The 15,908-nt window shown below is 35.0% G+C and overlaps 1 protein-coding gene across 3 annotated transcripts in view; it reads left to right on the forward strand.

Annotated features, from left to right (window-relative positions):
- PDE5A (phosphodiesterase 5A) overlaps positions 1–15,908 on the forward strand; it is a 128,453-nt gene that overhangs the window by 7,787 nt on the left and 104,758 nt on the right. For all 3 annotated transcript variants that reach the window (XM_064383916.1, XM_064383918.1, XM_064383917.1), the window contains exon 2: positions 11,987–12,575. In XM_064383916.1, coding sequence (XP_064239986.1) covers positions 11,987–12,575 — 589 coding nt within the window. The remainder of the gene's footprint in view (positions 1–11,986; positions 12,576–15,908) is intronic.

Below are 15,908 nucleotides of genomic sequence, written 5' to 3' on the forward strand. Positions count from 1 at the left end.
TTAATAATAGTCTGTCAATCTTTTAATAATCTAAACCAATGCTTCTCAAAAGAAGATGTTGGCATTTGGTGGTGACACTTTCTTGTTGTTAGAGGCTGTCTAACACATAGCAGGACATTTAACATCCCTGAACTCCAGACACTAAATGCCAGGGCCACTCCCATCCATGCAACAGAAAATCTATTCCCACACATTTCCAAATGTCCCTCAAGGGTTGGCACCACTACATGATTAGGAGCCACTGTTGTGAACCCTTTAAAATTGGTTTCTGTTTATGGTTAAGGGCCCTAGATAGGACAGCCTTAGGCTTCGACCCCAGACCTACTTTTTTAAGAGGAAGACTCTAGGTACGTTATTTACTCTCACTGCAAAATGAGGATGATGGCATTTACCTTATAGTGTTCTTAAAAAAATTAAAGAAAATAATGCATGTTTCCTTATCTTTTTCTCAGTGATTTTCAGTAGTTTACCATTTAACTTTGAGAATCATCAGTGCCTTAAATATAATCACAGACTTTGGTAGGCATTTCCTTATCCCGGTAGATGGGAATTAGAATAACAGCATAGTAATTTTATAGACTTTAAATGTCATTTAAATTTTTTAGATGAATTTTATTAATGGTTTGAACAGAAGCTTTTGTGGGATTGTGTAAGGTACTGGAAAGGGAACTAGAATGGGAGCCCAAACCCCCAGATTTTGTTTCCAGCTTTGATTTTAGCTAACTTGTGACTGGCTCAAGTTAATAAACCTCAACTTTAAGATGGGAGGTGAAAGAGGGTGAAGACTCAGGGTGGAGAGATTCAAATATCTTTCAGCTGTAAGAGTTCTTTATTCTCACTAGGAGAGCCGTGTATCAATTTCTCAGATTGAATAGTTTCATTCTTTTAAGTATTTTTCCAAATTCAAGTAGTGGATCCAGGTCAAATTATGCAAACAACATAATGAAAACTGTATAAAAGAAGGATCCAAGAGCAGGAAAAATAGCCAACATTATTTTTTATGTGAGTTATTTTGTATTTTCCCTACAGATAACTTTAGCATATTTCCATATAAGTTATCAATCGTACTTTCCAGTCAGAAAATTTAGTATACTCTTTGTAATACTGGTATTAGTGATTAATTCACATGACCGATAAAAAAGGCATTGAAAAGAGAAAAGAGGGTGGCATTTTAGTAGCTGACTTATAAACACAAAAATACACTGTGCAAATCTCTAAAAGTTACCATTCAATGGACTTGCTATATGGCCATTTTTGAGGGCCAAGGCTTGGTATCACCCTACTCTTAGAATTTACCCAGGTAAGTACCCTTGGATAAAAATGAAAACAGCCAATTTAATCCCCAAATTACCTTTAGCAGAGTGTTAAAGCATTGTTTTATCAGATACTAAAACTATGCTCCAATTTATAATTAGAGCAATTATGAAATATTGCTGTGGTGTTCATCATAGGTAATTATTGTATTTTTTTCTCACATTTGTTGTCAAACAGTTTTAACTTTTATATTTTGGGAAAAAATAGTCCCCAAATCTATAACTTATTTTTTGACAAAGAAAAAATAGTTTCCAAGCAGTAATGAAAAACAAATTATATTCTTGCATTTGTTTTTCTCAGTTAAACATTCATCACTTAATATGAAATTCAGAAAATTTTGTTATGTGTAAGTGTAGAAATTAGTCTGAGTCCATTTTTTAAGTCCGTTTAAGTAATTTGAAAAAATTCTAATATGAAAACAACCGTCTCTCTCTGTCTTTTTCTTTTTAATATTAAAAACCTCTGTAGAGAAATTATGGCTTTTAAATGAGGGGCTTAGGAAGAAGCAAGAGCCAACATCTGCTTATTCTGCTGTATAAGCCTGTTAAATAAATTTTCTTTATTTAAAAAACGATTAGTTTAAAACATATACTCCATGTTATGTTCAGTTAACTTTAAAACAGTAACTATCATGAATGAAACCCTGTGTATCTGACTCCAGCATCATTTTCTTTACTTTTCTTAAGAAACTTTCCAGGTAAATGCCATGATCTCCATTTTCCAAAGGGAGTAAATAATGTACCTAAGGTCATATTCTTGGAAAGAGGTGATTCTGGGGTTAAAGCCTAAGTCTGTCTCACGTAGGGCCCTCAATCACTGTGCTATACTGAAGGTCAGTGTCAATATTGATGGAAACAAAGCAAAGGCTCATAAATTTAATTTCATGAGGATTCTAACTCAGGAAGAGGTTAACATTTTCTTCTACGGCCTCTTTCTGTGTAAGCACATTACTTAATGATGTGCCTAAAGGCTTTGCCCAAGTGAGTTTAGTTTCCAAATGCAATTTCAGAGTATAAAAATTGGGAAATCTCAAATGACATTTTAAAATAGAGTATTTGAAAATTTACATACTAGGCCATTATAATTATCTTTTTAGTATTAGAACACTAATACCCTAGTACAGTATATTTTCAAAGAATTTTTATCCTTTGATACATTGTTTTAGGCTAGAATGCAAAACATATTAAACTAACTGCTTTACACATAGGTTTCATCTAGTTACATTTTTAACTAGGGTTATTATGTATATCAAAATTTTACTTTGCCTTGTCAATTTTTCTTCTCTTTTCCTTTTCTAGAAGCCAAGAAATATCCAATAAACCCTATAAAATATTTTAATTAATTTTCCATTTCAAGACATCTGGAATATTGAATATGTATTTTAAGGCTTTTCTGTCATTTTCAAGATTCATTTGTAAGATGAGTGAGCAGTTCTACTTTGGTAGAAAGTAAAGTTATTGCCACAGGGAGACCCTTTGGACGTGTGTGTGTGTGTGTGTGTGTGTGTGTGTGTGTGTGTGTCCCTTTAGCTAATTATACTTGAAATGCATTTTTTTTAATGAATTTGGGGAGCTTCTTTGCTTGCTCAGTGTGGGAAAGGATGTCTTCATGAGCCCTAAGTATCATCTGTGGAATATGCAAATTTGAAACAACAGGTGGTATTGGCGTTAGTGTTTTCTGAGAGGAATACCTTCCAATAATGATTTTGGGGTGCCCACCAGGGTTTCTTCATATCTCAGGATGTATTGTAGACGTTTTAAAACAAAACTAAATTTACTCTTGTTAAAAGGGTATATAATACAACTCATTTATGATGTAAAAATTTTCTGTCTAATAAAATAGGTAGGAAATAAGTGATTGGAGGATAACAAAAGATTTTGGTGAGAAGAGGGGAAGATACGGATGGGATGTGAAATTCAGGCTCTTGCCATCAACTATAAATTATTGGCATCAATGTTCATTGCATTTTCCTTGGCTTTGGCTTTCTTTGCAGTGTGGAGGGCCTGTTGTCTTTTATTAATAGCCTTGTAAAAGTTAAATCAACAGAAAGACTTCAAGAGGGCAGCTAGGCTTTCTTCTCATTTCTTCCAGGTCTGCAGGGTAGTTAGCAAAGACACACTTATACATGAAAGTGAAGAGTCCAGATTATTTGTACTTGTGGTAAAGGGCACAAATACCAAATACTTCAATGAAATTTGTTTCTGTTTCATTGTTTTTGCTCAGATGGCAATGATATAATTTAAACTCTTCTCTTTTTTGTTTTTGTTTTGTTTTGTTTTTTAAAAAACAGTTTATTTTTATTTATTTTTTTTTTTGGATTTTGTCAAGAATGTCATTCTAAAGTATTTTCTTTGGTCATGTACTTTGAGTGTTCATGGCGCATGTTGCTGGCCTATATCCAAACCCAGTTAGACACCCTCAGCCTGTAGGATTGTATCACCAAAAACAACCTTTTTACTCTCGCCCTTTTTCTGATTCTCTTGGCTGAACTTTATGAGGAACTAACAGCCATTGCTCCTTATCCCAGCCCTTTGTCTCCACTGGAATGAATAATGGGGGTGTAGGAGATAGCAAATTCTTAGATATGTGGAAGAGATTTTGAAATGCTTCCATATGCATTTTCTAATTTGACTCATACATCAACCCTGTGCAGTGAGTAAAGGAGCCAGAAGACTTTTACCCTAGTTAAAAATGAGGAAGTTGAGGGGCAAAAAGAGTAAGTTGACGGACCCAAGGACCACTTCTTGTCCTATTTGTACTGTAAGCTGTGGTAGGGAGTATAATAACCTGTTAATACAGCAGCTGATTTTTATCACTGAAGAACTTAAACTCCAGTAAAAATAAACTCCAGAGAAGTTGTAATTGGTTTAGCATCAGATCCATGTAGTGTTGGAACCGGAACTAGAATTATCTCTGACTGCTGGTCTGTTAGTCCTGATTTTATACTCAGATGAAAACAGTCAGCACCTTACACTTCATAAAAGACCAGAACTGGTGCTATTTTGTTTGATTGTTTGATCAAGGATAAAATGGAAACTTGGGAAGAAAATTGCTTAGTGCTAGTCACACATCCCATTAGTAACAAATGCTAAGATTAGAACCCAGTACTCATGGCTGAAAATGCAGCTTCTCAATGCTTTGTAATCCCCCGAAATTTTATCAATTAATAAATTTCCCTTTAATAAGTAGATTGCAGTTTGTTTTGCCCCTATGCAATACATTATATGGGGTGGTTTTGAGAGCAAACTAAATGAACTTGATTTAAGGATAAATTTTATTCTCTAGTTTTACTACAAATTATGAATCCAAGTGCTTTCAAAAGGTTCAGTTATCATCCACAGGATTACAGTGTGGTAGTTGTTTGTGCTCTTTCAGTGATAAAATTAGCAATTTGATAGCCTGGAACTTATTAGTGTGCTGCATAGAACCTTCCTTCTCTTTGTTGCCTATCTACCAAGAATTTCAGTTAGGAAAAACTATATAGAATGACTAGAGTGGCCAGATCAAATACAGGACACCCAGTTCATCTTGAATTTCAGATACTACCTATACTGAAAACTTATTCATTATTTATCTGAAACTCATTTTTAACGGGTTATCTTGTTTATTTGCTAAATATAGCAACCCTGGGGTGACTCTTTTCTTGAAAACATTTATTATAGTTATTTTCAGTACATTGCTTTAGACGTATAAAATGTGACCTGTTTTAGAAACATAGACGTGTTGGAATTTAGTTAGTTTTCTTATGAACACTATCCTTAAGAATCTTTGTTCCCTGAATCCTTAGAAATAGTGTTTTTACCTTAGAACAGTGTGTGATCTTTTTATGACCTGGAGGTAAAGGATTTTATTAGAACATGCCATAAGTCATTTCTTTCTATGCCTTCTCTGCTTGAATTTGATTTTTACTTTCAGATTCAGCTAGATGTTATGGAGTGCCTTCTTCATGGCAAGCATTGATGCTCTGGGAACTTTTATATTCTTAACAGGCTATAGTATGTGGAATAGGAGACCTGGATTTGATTCCTGGTGTTGCCACCAAATAGTAGAATGGGTGGCTCAGACATTTAATTAGCTTCATATTTTAAAAAGTAGGATCATTAATGCCTGCCTTACCAGGTTTAAATAAAATTATGTGGTTTTTTTTCAGTAGCACTAATGTGAATATTTTTCAAAACCCCCTAGAATTAAGAAAGAGAACGGAAAATAGAGATCCTATCCTAGGCCATCGAAGTGATTACCCAGTCATAACTACTACCAAGGTTTCTGGAATTCCATCTGTTGCTTTCTCCTTTTATATTGGACATGTTCACATTCATCTTTTCCATTATTTATTTGTATACATTTACCTAACTTCATATGCCAGAAAAATCCAATGTGCATGTAACTTCTGAACACAATATAAACTTTTAAGTTTGAAAGGTAAGGTCATGATTATTTATCTGGAGTTGCTCATTATTCTGTCCCTGGTGCCCAACATAGTACCTTGCGGAAATCTCTGTCTTATGAGAATGATTCATTCCAGAAAAAAACAAACAAACAAACAGAGTTAATTCTATCAAAATAGAAAACAATTAATGAGAAGGTTTTTATTGAAGCTTTATCTTGAAAAATAGGACCACAGATAATGAAAATAAGTTTATATTTGAGCTATTAATAATAAAATTGAGATTATAATGAAACTCTGCTAATTCTTAGAATGAAACTCTGCTAATTCTGTTACAATTAATTATAACAGAAGTGTAGCCATAAACAATTATCTTCGGTTCATGTTTGGCTTTTGCAGCAGGGTCATAAAGATAATTTTTTTTCCCTAAAATAGTTTTTTGAATTAATATTTGAAGGCTTCATTAGTTTTTCCCAAGGGGCTTTCTTAATTCAGAATGTAATTATTTGAATAATATTCTCTTTGTGAGTATCTGCTATGTCATTATCATTACTGATTGTTTCTTCAGTTGTTAGTTGGTCTTTAATTGGGGATAATGTTTAATTGTCAGTGCCTTTGTGTAATATTAGAAGGATTCTCCAACATCACTTTTATCTACGTCTAGAAAATCTGCTTTGTCTTAGTCCATTCTGGCTGCCATAATAAATAGCTTAGACTGGATAATTTATAACCACAAATTTATTGCTCACAGTTTCAGATGCTGGGAAGTCCAAGATCAAGGCACCAGCAGATTCTGGTGGAGGCCTGTTCTTCATAGATGGCAACTTTTATGTGTCCTCATGTGACAGAAGGGCAAAAGAGTCAACAAGTTCCCATAGGCCACTTATAAGGGCCCACTATTAGGTTGTTATTCCATTGCTTTAAATAAATACCCAAGGCTGGGTAATTTATAAAGAAAAGAGGTTTAATTGGCCCATGGTTCTGCAGGCTTTAGAGGAAGCATGGTGTTGGCATCTGTTCAGATTCTGGGGAGGCCTCAGGAGCTTTCAACCATATGGACAGTGAAGGGGAAACCTGCATATCATATGGTGAGAGAATTGTAGCAAGAGCAGGAGCAAGAATGAGAACAAGGACGAGATGGTGGAAGGTTCCATATACTTTTAAACAACCAACTTTTAAAGAAGGCTGTGAACTCACTCGTCATAAAGTGGATGATGCAAAGCCATTCATGAAGGATCTGCCCCTATAATCCAATTACCTCTCACTAAGCCCCACCTCCAATGCTGGGGATTACATTTCAACAGGAGATTTGGAGGGTACTCCAAACTACATCAGGCACTAATCCTATTTATGAGGGCAGAGCCCTCCTAAGGGCCCTACTTCCTAAACTCCTAACCTTTGGGGTTAGGGTTCAAGAGATGAATTTTGTAGAGACACATATGTTTAAAACATAGCATGTATCTTATATAAGAATTTAAATTTCTATTTGCAGGTGATTTTCATTTGCATAGAGACTGAAGTATTTTTAAAAATCAGCGGAGTATTTGTAATCACATTAGTAGTTATTAGTCTCAAGAGCAAAGGTCCACTCCACTTCATTCAGCCATATAGATTGTGTACTGCAGAACTTCAAGGAATGCTCAAAGGGAAAGATGTGTGAGAAATGATTTAATTTTATTTGTGGTTGATTCATCAGTTATTTTGATGTAATGATAACATATGTTTTCCTATGCAAGCTTGTAATACAGGGACTCAGATAATCAATAATGTGTTCGTGAGAACTCCCTTTCCCTATTACTGGTGGTTAATACAAATTGTTGATTGACTGACTGAATATACTACATCTGCTTTTCCTATGTCATTTAATATTGAGTTAATGTCTCTAAGAAAATATCCATAAGCAACATTTATGAGGCAAATGTAGTAGTCAAAAACACATAATATAGAATTTTTAGGCACTGGCTCTGCTTAAGACATATGCTGCATCAGGCATTGCAGGGTATACAAACATAAATTAGTCCTGGTCGGTTATGAGACTTACACATCCAAGAGGTGATGAACAGTAATCGCTAAAACACTAGGCTGATTTTCTGTAACAAACACACCAGCATTTAGATATTCAAAAGACTCTTGTAACTTTTGAAGCTTCAGGAGCCTTCATTTATTTATTCATTTACTTTATTCAAGAAATATTTATTGAGGACCTACTACTGTATGTGATATGCATTCATCTAAGTACAGGAGATGCAGCAGTGAACACATAGCACTAATGAAATTTACATCTAAAATCGGAGGGGATAGATGATTTAACAACAGATTGATAAACAAGAAAAATAGCAAATAGTGAGAATTTAAACAATGTAGGGTAAGAACATGATGTGTCAGGACCACTTTAGCTAGAGCAGTCAGAGATGACCTGTTTGAGCAGGGGATGTGGAAGCTGATCAGCCACATGCCAATGAGGGAAGAGTATTCCAGATGGGGCAGTTAGAACTTGGTATGCTTCAGGAGTGCGAAGGATGCTGGCATGGGTGAGAGGAACCTAATTGTAGGGAATCATAAGAGCTCAGGTTTTATTCTCAGTTTAACGAAAAGCCAAGTAGGGTAGCTAAGATGTTAATATACTTTGCTAAAAGTTTACTATGGCTGCTGTGTGGAGAATGAATTGCAAGGGGGTAAATATGGGATCAGAGAGATCAGTTAGGGGACTATGGCAATAATTCAGGTGAGAGATGGCAGAGTTTGGACCAGCGTGGTAGTAATGGAGATAGAAATAAACAGATTGGGATATAGGATTTTGAAAGTCAGGTTGGTAGAACTTGACTGTGCAACTGAATGTGAGAGTTGAAGGAAACAGAAATTTAGAGTAATTCCTACGTGTTTGGTTTGAGTAACCTTGGAGATGGTACTCCATATGTGGAAAAACAGGCAGGGAGTAAGGTGAGACAAGGTAAAATGGGTAGGGTCTTAGGAATTCTGTTTTCACCATTTTAAGTTGTCTAGACATCCACATGGAATTATCAAGTAGGCAGTTTAATTTAAAATTCAAAAGGAGATCTCATTTGGGAGGCCGAGGAGGCCGAACATGAGGTCAGGAGTTCAAGACCAGCCTGTCCAACATGGCAAAACCCCATCTCTACTAAAAATACAAAAATTAGCTGGATGTGGTGGCAGGTGCCTGTAATCCCAGCTATACGGGAGGCTGAGGCAGGAGAATCACTTGAAGCCGAGATCGTGCCATTTCACTCCAGCCTGGGCAACAAGAGCAAGCAAGACTCTATCTCAAAAAAAAAAAAAAAAAAAGGAGATCTCAATTTCCCATTAAGAAGATAAGAAATAAGTTGGGGCTGAGTTTTAGGTTTTAGGTGTGTCGCTGAAATTGTTAAAATGCCTATTTTTATGTTGATTTAATAATTTAGTAAAATGTCCATATTTAAGATCACATCAGATATGCTGACTTAGAAATATTGATTTTTTCCTGTCTTATCTTTTCCATAAAACAATTTTATTTGAAAGATTCCTATACACTTCTGGAAGCTCCACATGCATTTTTAGCATAAGTGTCTTTGGCACTATTAGTGTAATTTTGGGGGCTACATAAGCAAATTCCAGAGTGCATAACCTTCACTTCTAAGGTTTTGAGATACCGAATTATCTGAATTAATGTATGTTGTCCTCACTAGAAATTTTGTCCTAAGTCACAGCATCCATCTATAAAATATTAGGACAATTATATAGTTCTTAAAACCTATGTAGGTATATGCTTGTGATTTATATAATACACTTACCTACCACATTGCTTTTGTGCCTCTTCAAATTTGTAATACCTCTTTATCATAAAGTCAGTCGATTCATAAGGCAAGTAAGGTTGTTTTTCTTTAAATTACTCTTTGGATTTTTTTTTTAATTTATTTTTTAGTTGACAAAATTTTTATGTATTTAAGATATACAACATGTTTTGATGTAACATTGTGGAATGGCTAAGTCAAGCTAATTTACATATGCATTGCCTCATACTTATCTTTTTTTGTGGTGAGAACCCTTAAAATCTTCTCTTTCAGCAATTTTTGAATACACAATATGTTTTTATTAACTATAGTCACCATATTTACAATGGATCTCTTGAACGTATTTCTCCTAAACTTTTTAAAGACTTTTATAACTGTATCCAACTCTTGAAATTATAAGGGAGGTAATATTTTTATCTTTTCATTTTAACCCATTGCATTCTAGAGGGGTTATCATTTCAGGGTAATGTATAGTTCACAAATAACACATCATTGTTTAAAGTTAAATAATTAGGGGAACGTCCCATATATGAAGGACTTAGTAAAGACTCAGAAATAAGACAGTGTGTTCTTTTCAAACTCTTTTGCATCTTCTTTTTTCACTTAATTAATTTGTATCATACATATCAGTACATATAATCATGTTTTAATGTCTGCCTAGTGTTCCCTTGTATAAATGTACCATGATGTATTTAGTCAGCCTTCTATTGATGATATTAGGTTGCTTCTTTGCTATAGCAAACAGTACTTCCTATATATAGTAAATACCCTTGTATTTCCTTTGCCACATGTGCAAAATCTCTGGAACAAAGAATAGATACATTTAAAATTTGTTAGATATTGCCTACTTGGTCCTCCAAAGAAGTAATACCAATTTTTATTACAGCCAAAAACATTGGAGAGTGACTGTATCCCTCTACTTTCTCCAAAATAGTACATTGTCAAACTTTTTTATCCTGGCCTTTTGTTTGGTATAAACGATCAATTATGTCATTGTAGATTTGAGATTGCATTGCTTTTATTATAGGCAAATTATTTGAAATATCCTCAGTTATAGCAAGTTGTTGTCTTTTGAAGTCAAGTTTGAGTTTTCAAAAGGGTCAAGTCTTATGAGAATATAGAGAATTAAATTAGCTGTTACCATAGGTTTTTTGGTTTTTGTTTTATTTGTTTATTTTGGGAGGAGGAGTGAGAAATAAGACCTAATTTTTAGATAACATTAGTATTTTTATTTGGATTATAAATTGTTTCAGAAATTTGTTTCAAAGGAAGAGTTCTAAAAATATCTAGAGTAATGACATCCATAACTGGTATAAGATGACAGCTTTCTAAGGGGAATTGTTTGGATTGAACAACACGCTTTGGATTGTGTAGGATCTGGTATGTTTGTTTTAAAAAGTCACCTACTGTGAAGGCTTTAGCTCAAATGCGTTTCTTTCATAGAAGTGTATGTTAAAAACATAAATGCCTTCAGTTTTCTTGGACTGAATTTTTAAACTTAGATAAAGCCTATTTTTAAATAGTTGTAGATAATGTAGCAAAAGAGATCATTTTTTACCATTATTAAATAAACATTATTGGGATAATATTTATAGAAGTCTGATTTTTCTACAGAAGATTATTTGTATTTTTCATTAATCCTTCTAAATCTTATCTACTTTTGCAATATAGATATGACTGTCTAAAATAGCCATAGTAGCAAGCCAAATTTAGACAAATATTTGTTTTAGTTTTCAAATATATTTAATTTCAGAGCAAGTTGTGTGTTTTAAACATCAAATTAACATCCATATTTATGTTTTCCTAAAACTATTGGCAAATTTAGTGTCTTTTACTTTTTAATATAAACTTATTTGGGGAGAAGCAGACTTAATGCTTGGCATGCTGCAATCAGATATATATAATTATGTATATAGAAGTCCTCCTTTATTAAGATGTTCATTGAAGCAATTGTTGTCTATTGTTTTTCAAAATAAAATTGTCTTTTTTTTTTTTTTTTTTTGAGAGAAAGTCTCACTTTGTTACCCAGGCCAAAGTGCAGTGGTGCAGTGGTATGATCATACTTCACCACAGCCTCGAACTCCTGGGCTCAAACAATCCTCCTGCCTCAGTCTCCTGGGTACTTAGGATTACAGGCACATGCTATCATGCCCAGCTAATTTTTTAATTTTTTTCTAGAGACAGAATTTTTTCACTAGCTTTCCCAGATTGGTCTCCAACACCTGGCCTCATGCAGTCCTCCAACCTCAGCCTCCCAAGGTGCTGGAATTACAGGTGTGAACCACTCTGCCTGGCCAAAATTATATGTCTTAAGTAAACTATCTTACACTGTAAGATTCCTGTTTTACAGATTACACTGTAAGATTCCTGTTTTTATTTTCTATGACATATCAAATTATTGTCTCATCAGTTTACCATGAGAAGATTTTTAGCAGCTTTCAGGCATAGCACCCTTCCTCCTTAAGTATCTAATGTGTCTGCATGTTCTATTCTGCAGAGAAATGGTCAATGCATGGTTTGCTGAGAGAGTTCACACCATCCCTGTGTGCAAGGAAGGTATCAGAGGCCACACCGAATCTTGCTCTTGTCCTTTGCAGCAGAATCCTCGTGCAGATAACAGTGCCCCTGGAACACCAACCAGGAAAATCTCTGCCTCTGAATTTGACCGGCCTCTTAGACCCATTGTTGTCAAGGATTCTGAGGGAACTGTGAGCTTTCTCTCTGACTCAGAAAAGAAGGAACAGATGCCTCTAACCCCTCCAAGGTTTGATCATGATGAAGGGGACCAGTGCTCAAGACTCCTGGAATTAGTGAAGGATATTTCTAGTCATTTGGATGTCACAGCCTTATGTCACAAAATTTTCTTGCATATCCATGGACTCATTTCCGCTGACCGCTATTCCCTGTTCCTTGTCTGTGAAGACAGCTCCAACGACAAGTTTCTTATCAGCCGCCTCTTTGATGTTGCTGAAGGTTCAACACTGGAAGAAGCTTCAAATAACTGTATCCGCTTAGAATGGAACAAAGGCATTGTGGGACATGTAGCAGCTTTTGGTGAGCCCTTGAACATCAAAGATGCATATGAGGTAAACAGGGGACCATGAGAGCAGGAGGACAGGTGCCGGGGAGGGCACTGTGGCTGGGGCATTGGACAGCAGTCGCGAATAGTGGGGATATCTGAAACTGAGATGTAATAATTTGCATACTTATTTAAAACTGGAATGTATGCCAAGAATTGTCCCCTCTTTTAATTGCTAGAGTTTCTTCCCTGGTGGTTCAGTTGAGGATATGAGCATGAAGGAACTCTCATCTTGTTTTTCTCTTTAGTGATAATTTAATATAGCTCATCTCATGGTTATATTCTCCCATCTTTTTATCTGATCACTATGCATATCCCCATCTATGTCATCCCCACAGAAGCCTCTTAGGATTTTACTGAGATTTTAAAATGATAGGTGCAAAAACAAAAAAACAAACTCATAGTCTCTTTCCATTCATTCATTCAATTAATCATATTCATTCAAAGTCCCATTGATACCAAAGTCTGGTTTTCTTTCTTTCTATCCTTTCTTTCATTTATTAAACAGATAAATTTACAGATGTCTTCAGAAAAATGGAAATTTTTGCTCTAAAATTTTTCAGTGGAAAGATTTGATATTTCTTCTATTTTTGCTAACCTAGGCACAGCTCTTTAATTAAGGGCTTAAAGATTACACTGTAAGATTCTTCAAATTTCCCATTTAAAATAATCCTTTTTATTAATAGAATTATAGTTTTAAAACAAACCATCTTAACTGAATGGCACTTTAGATGTTTATGAGGTATCTTACAGGATCTTGATACAACAATTGTTATAGCTTTCTACTATATGGTACACTATAAAGATCCAGTGGTAATTCTGACTCAATGCATTCAATTCAGAGAGTCATAGTTTTATTTACTCTTGTGTTCCTGGTGCCTTAGAGTGCCTGGCACATAGGGCTTAGTAAATATTGGTTGAATAAAAATAATAGTAGATGCAATAGATAAATAGAATAGAGAGCAGGTCGTAACAGATGCCAAGAAAAATGTGGTAGGGTTCAGAGAAGCAGGTTAGGACATCTAGTGGGAAAGATGGAGGAAGATTTCTTTGAGGGAGCAATGTCTGATATAGATCCTGGAAAATACATAAGATTTGAATAAATCGAGATTTGTGCATGGTGAGATCCAGAGGTAAAGAGAAGTTAGAATTCTGAGATAGGCAAGTAGGACCATAAAAGTGTGTGGATAAGAATCTGGACATGGAGGATGTGTGGGAGCACAGCCAGGAAATTACTGAGGTCTTGAATGCCAGGCTGAAGAGTATGTATTGGTTTAGAAACGTGAGGAGTAACTGAAGATGTTTTGAAAGGGGAACGAGTATGATTTAAACTGTGCTTCGGAAGGGTGAATTTTATGGTAGTCATAAAATGAATTAGAGGGGAAAATACTAGAAGTTGGGAGGATAGAAGATTATCTTAATAGTCTAAGTATGAGGAACTAAGGACTTGAATAATTACCCTGACCTTAAAGATCAAAAGGAGGGAATGGATTTCAGACAAAGACGTATTAGGTTAATGCAAAAGTAATCGCCATTACTTTTAATGGCAAAAACCACAATTACTTTTGCACCAACCTAATATTATCTGCTGAACTTGACAGCTAATAGGAGATGCAAGTGAGGGGAAAAGAGGAGCTAAAGATGACCCAGGTTTCGAAGTTGGGTAAATGAATATGGTACTAGTGAGTAAAACCCAGGGCAGGGATTTGGGGTGTCATAGTTCTTCTAGGTTAAGTCCTGATTTGGGGTGTGATAGTTCATCTAGGTTAAGTCCTGAAATATTTTTTTCAGAATCCATTCTATATAAGCAATGTGTTCAATTTTGATTCTCTTGGAAAAATTTACTGGTCTTCATAAAGTATCTTTATGACCTCTTTGAGCTCTGTAGTAACATCACACTGTAGCAGATTCCAAGAGGGGTATTAAGGACACAGCTGAAGGATTGCTGCCAAATTTGCAGAATTCCCTTCCTGTCTTAACTGACAGCTGGGTATCCACTTTTCAATGGCACTATGGTCCCAACAGTACAGTAGGGTCATAAATATTCTCCTGCTTTGTTGAAAAAGCCTTAATTTATCTTCATAGTCCTAAGTGTCTCCAGCCCTGAGAATTCTTCACCTGTATGCGTTTTATTTAATCTGCCTACTGTCTTTAAAGTTTTGACAATGTGTTTTCTGTTTTGCATTTGATAATGATTTAATTATTGTAGTACTGTTTAAAACAGCTAGTGTCCTTAATTTGCACTGCTCCCAGGGTAATGCCTCTTAGCCTGTGGGTTTCTCATGTTGCTACTTCACCTTTGGTCTTGATCTGTATTTATAGTAACCTTGCAGGAGTTATTTCATGTCCCAAGAATTTCATTAGAACTTGTGGGGGATTGATCTGTGATCTAATTTACATCGTGATCTAATTTGTATTGGGATTAGCAGTGGAAGTCAGTTGGCTAATGGATAATTCATTACTAAGCACCATTCATAATTTGAATAATAAAAATACTTCTTGAAAGTAGTCAGGATATGAAAATATATTCTAGTGTTTTCTGAGTCCTAGCTTTTTAAACATGGATCTGTAAAAATGACATTGGCATTTTTTGAAAGTAGTCAGGATATGAAAATATATTCTAATGTTTTCTGAGTCCTAGCTCTTTAAACATACATCTGTAAAAATGACACTGTATGGCAGTATTTCTTAAGCTTATTTGACCACACAGCACTTTAAAGGTTGTAATGTCACCGTGGGAAACCAAGAGAGGTGGCTGTGAAATAGAGTAATACTCAGATTGATGCTGAGAATTTTTTAAAAGTCTCATAAAGTTAATTATAAGAAATGACCTATATTTAGTTCACTTTTAAAACTTTGTAACAGAAGATGATATAAAGTTATATAAATTTGAAAAATTCTATTGTTTTATTACTGATAAGATGTCATATATTTAAAATACAAGACAAGATCCACTTCTCAGACCAGTGATTCTCATGTAGATCATAAATACCAATGAAAAGATTAGTTGGTAAATGCTACCTGTACATTGCTGTTCAGTCACGCATGGTCTCATACATCAGCCCATCATCATGCAACCACCTTGAATGTGCCACACCATATATGTATGTATTTTAAGCCAGAGTCTCACTGTTTTGCCCAGATTGGAGTCCTGGATTAGGCAATCCACTAACTTCAACTGCATGAGAAGAGGGCTATGGTCCTGTGTAGGTGGGACCACAGGTGTATGCCACTGCACCCGGCTTGGCACAGCATTTATGAGTAACAAGAATATATTAACATATTTATTAATAAGATAGTAACACTTATACTAAGAAACTATTAATAGTAAGATATATAA

This window comes from Aotus nancymaae, unplaced genomic scaffold (genome assembly GCF_030222135.1).
Source record: "Aotus nancymaae isolate 86718 unplaced genomic scaffold, 86718_ANA_hifiasm-v0.15.2.pri h1tg000033l, whole genome shotgun sequence".
NCBI classification, from domain to species: domain Eukaryota; kingdom Metazoa; phylum Chordata; class Mammalia; order Primates; family Aotidae; genus Aotus; species Aotus nancymaae.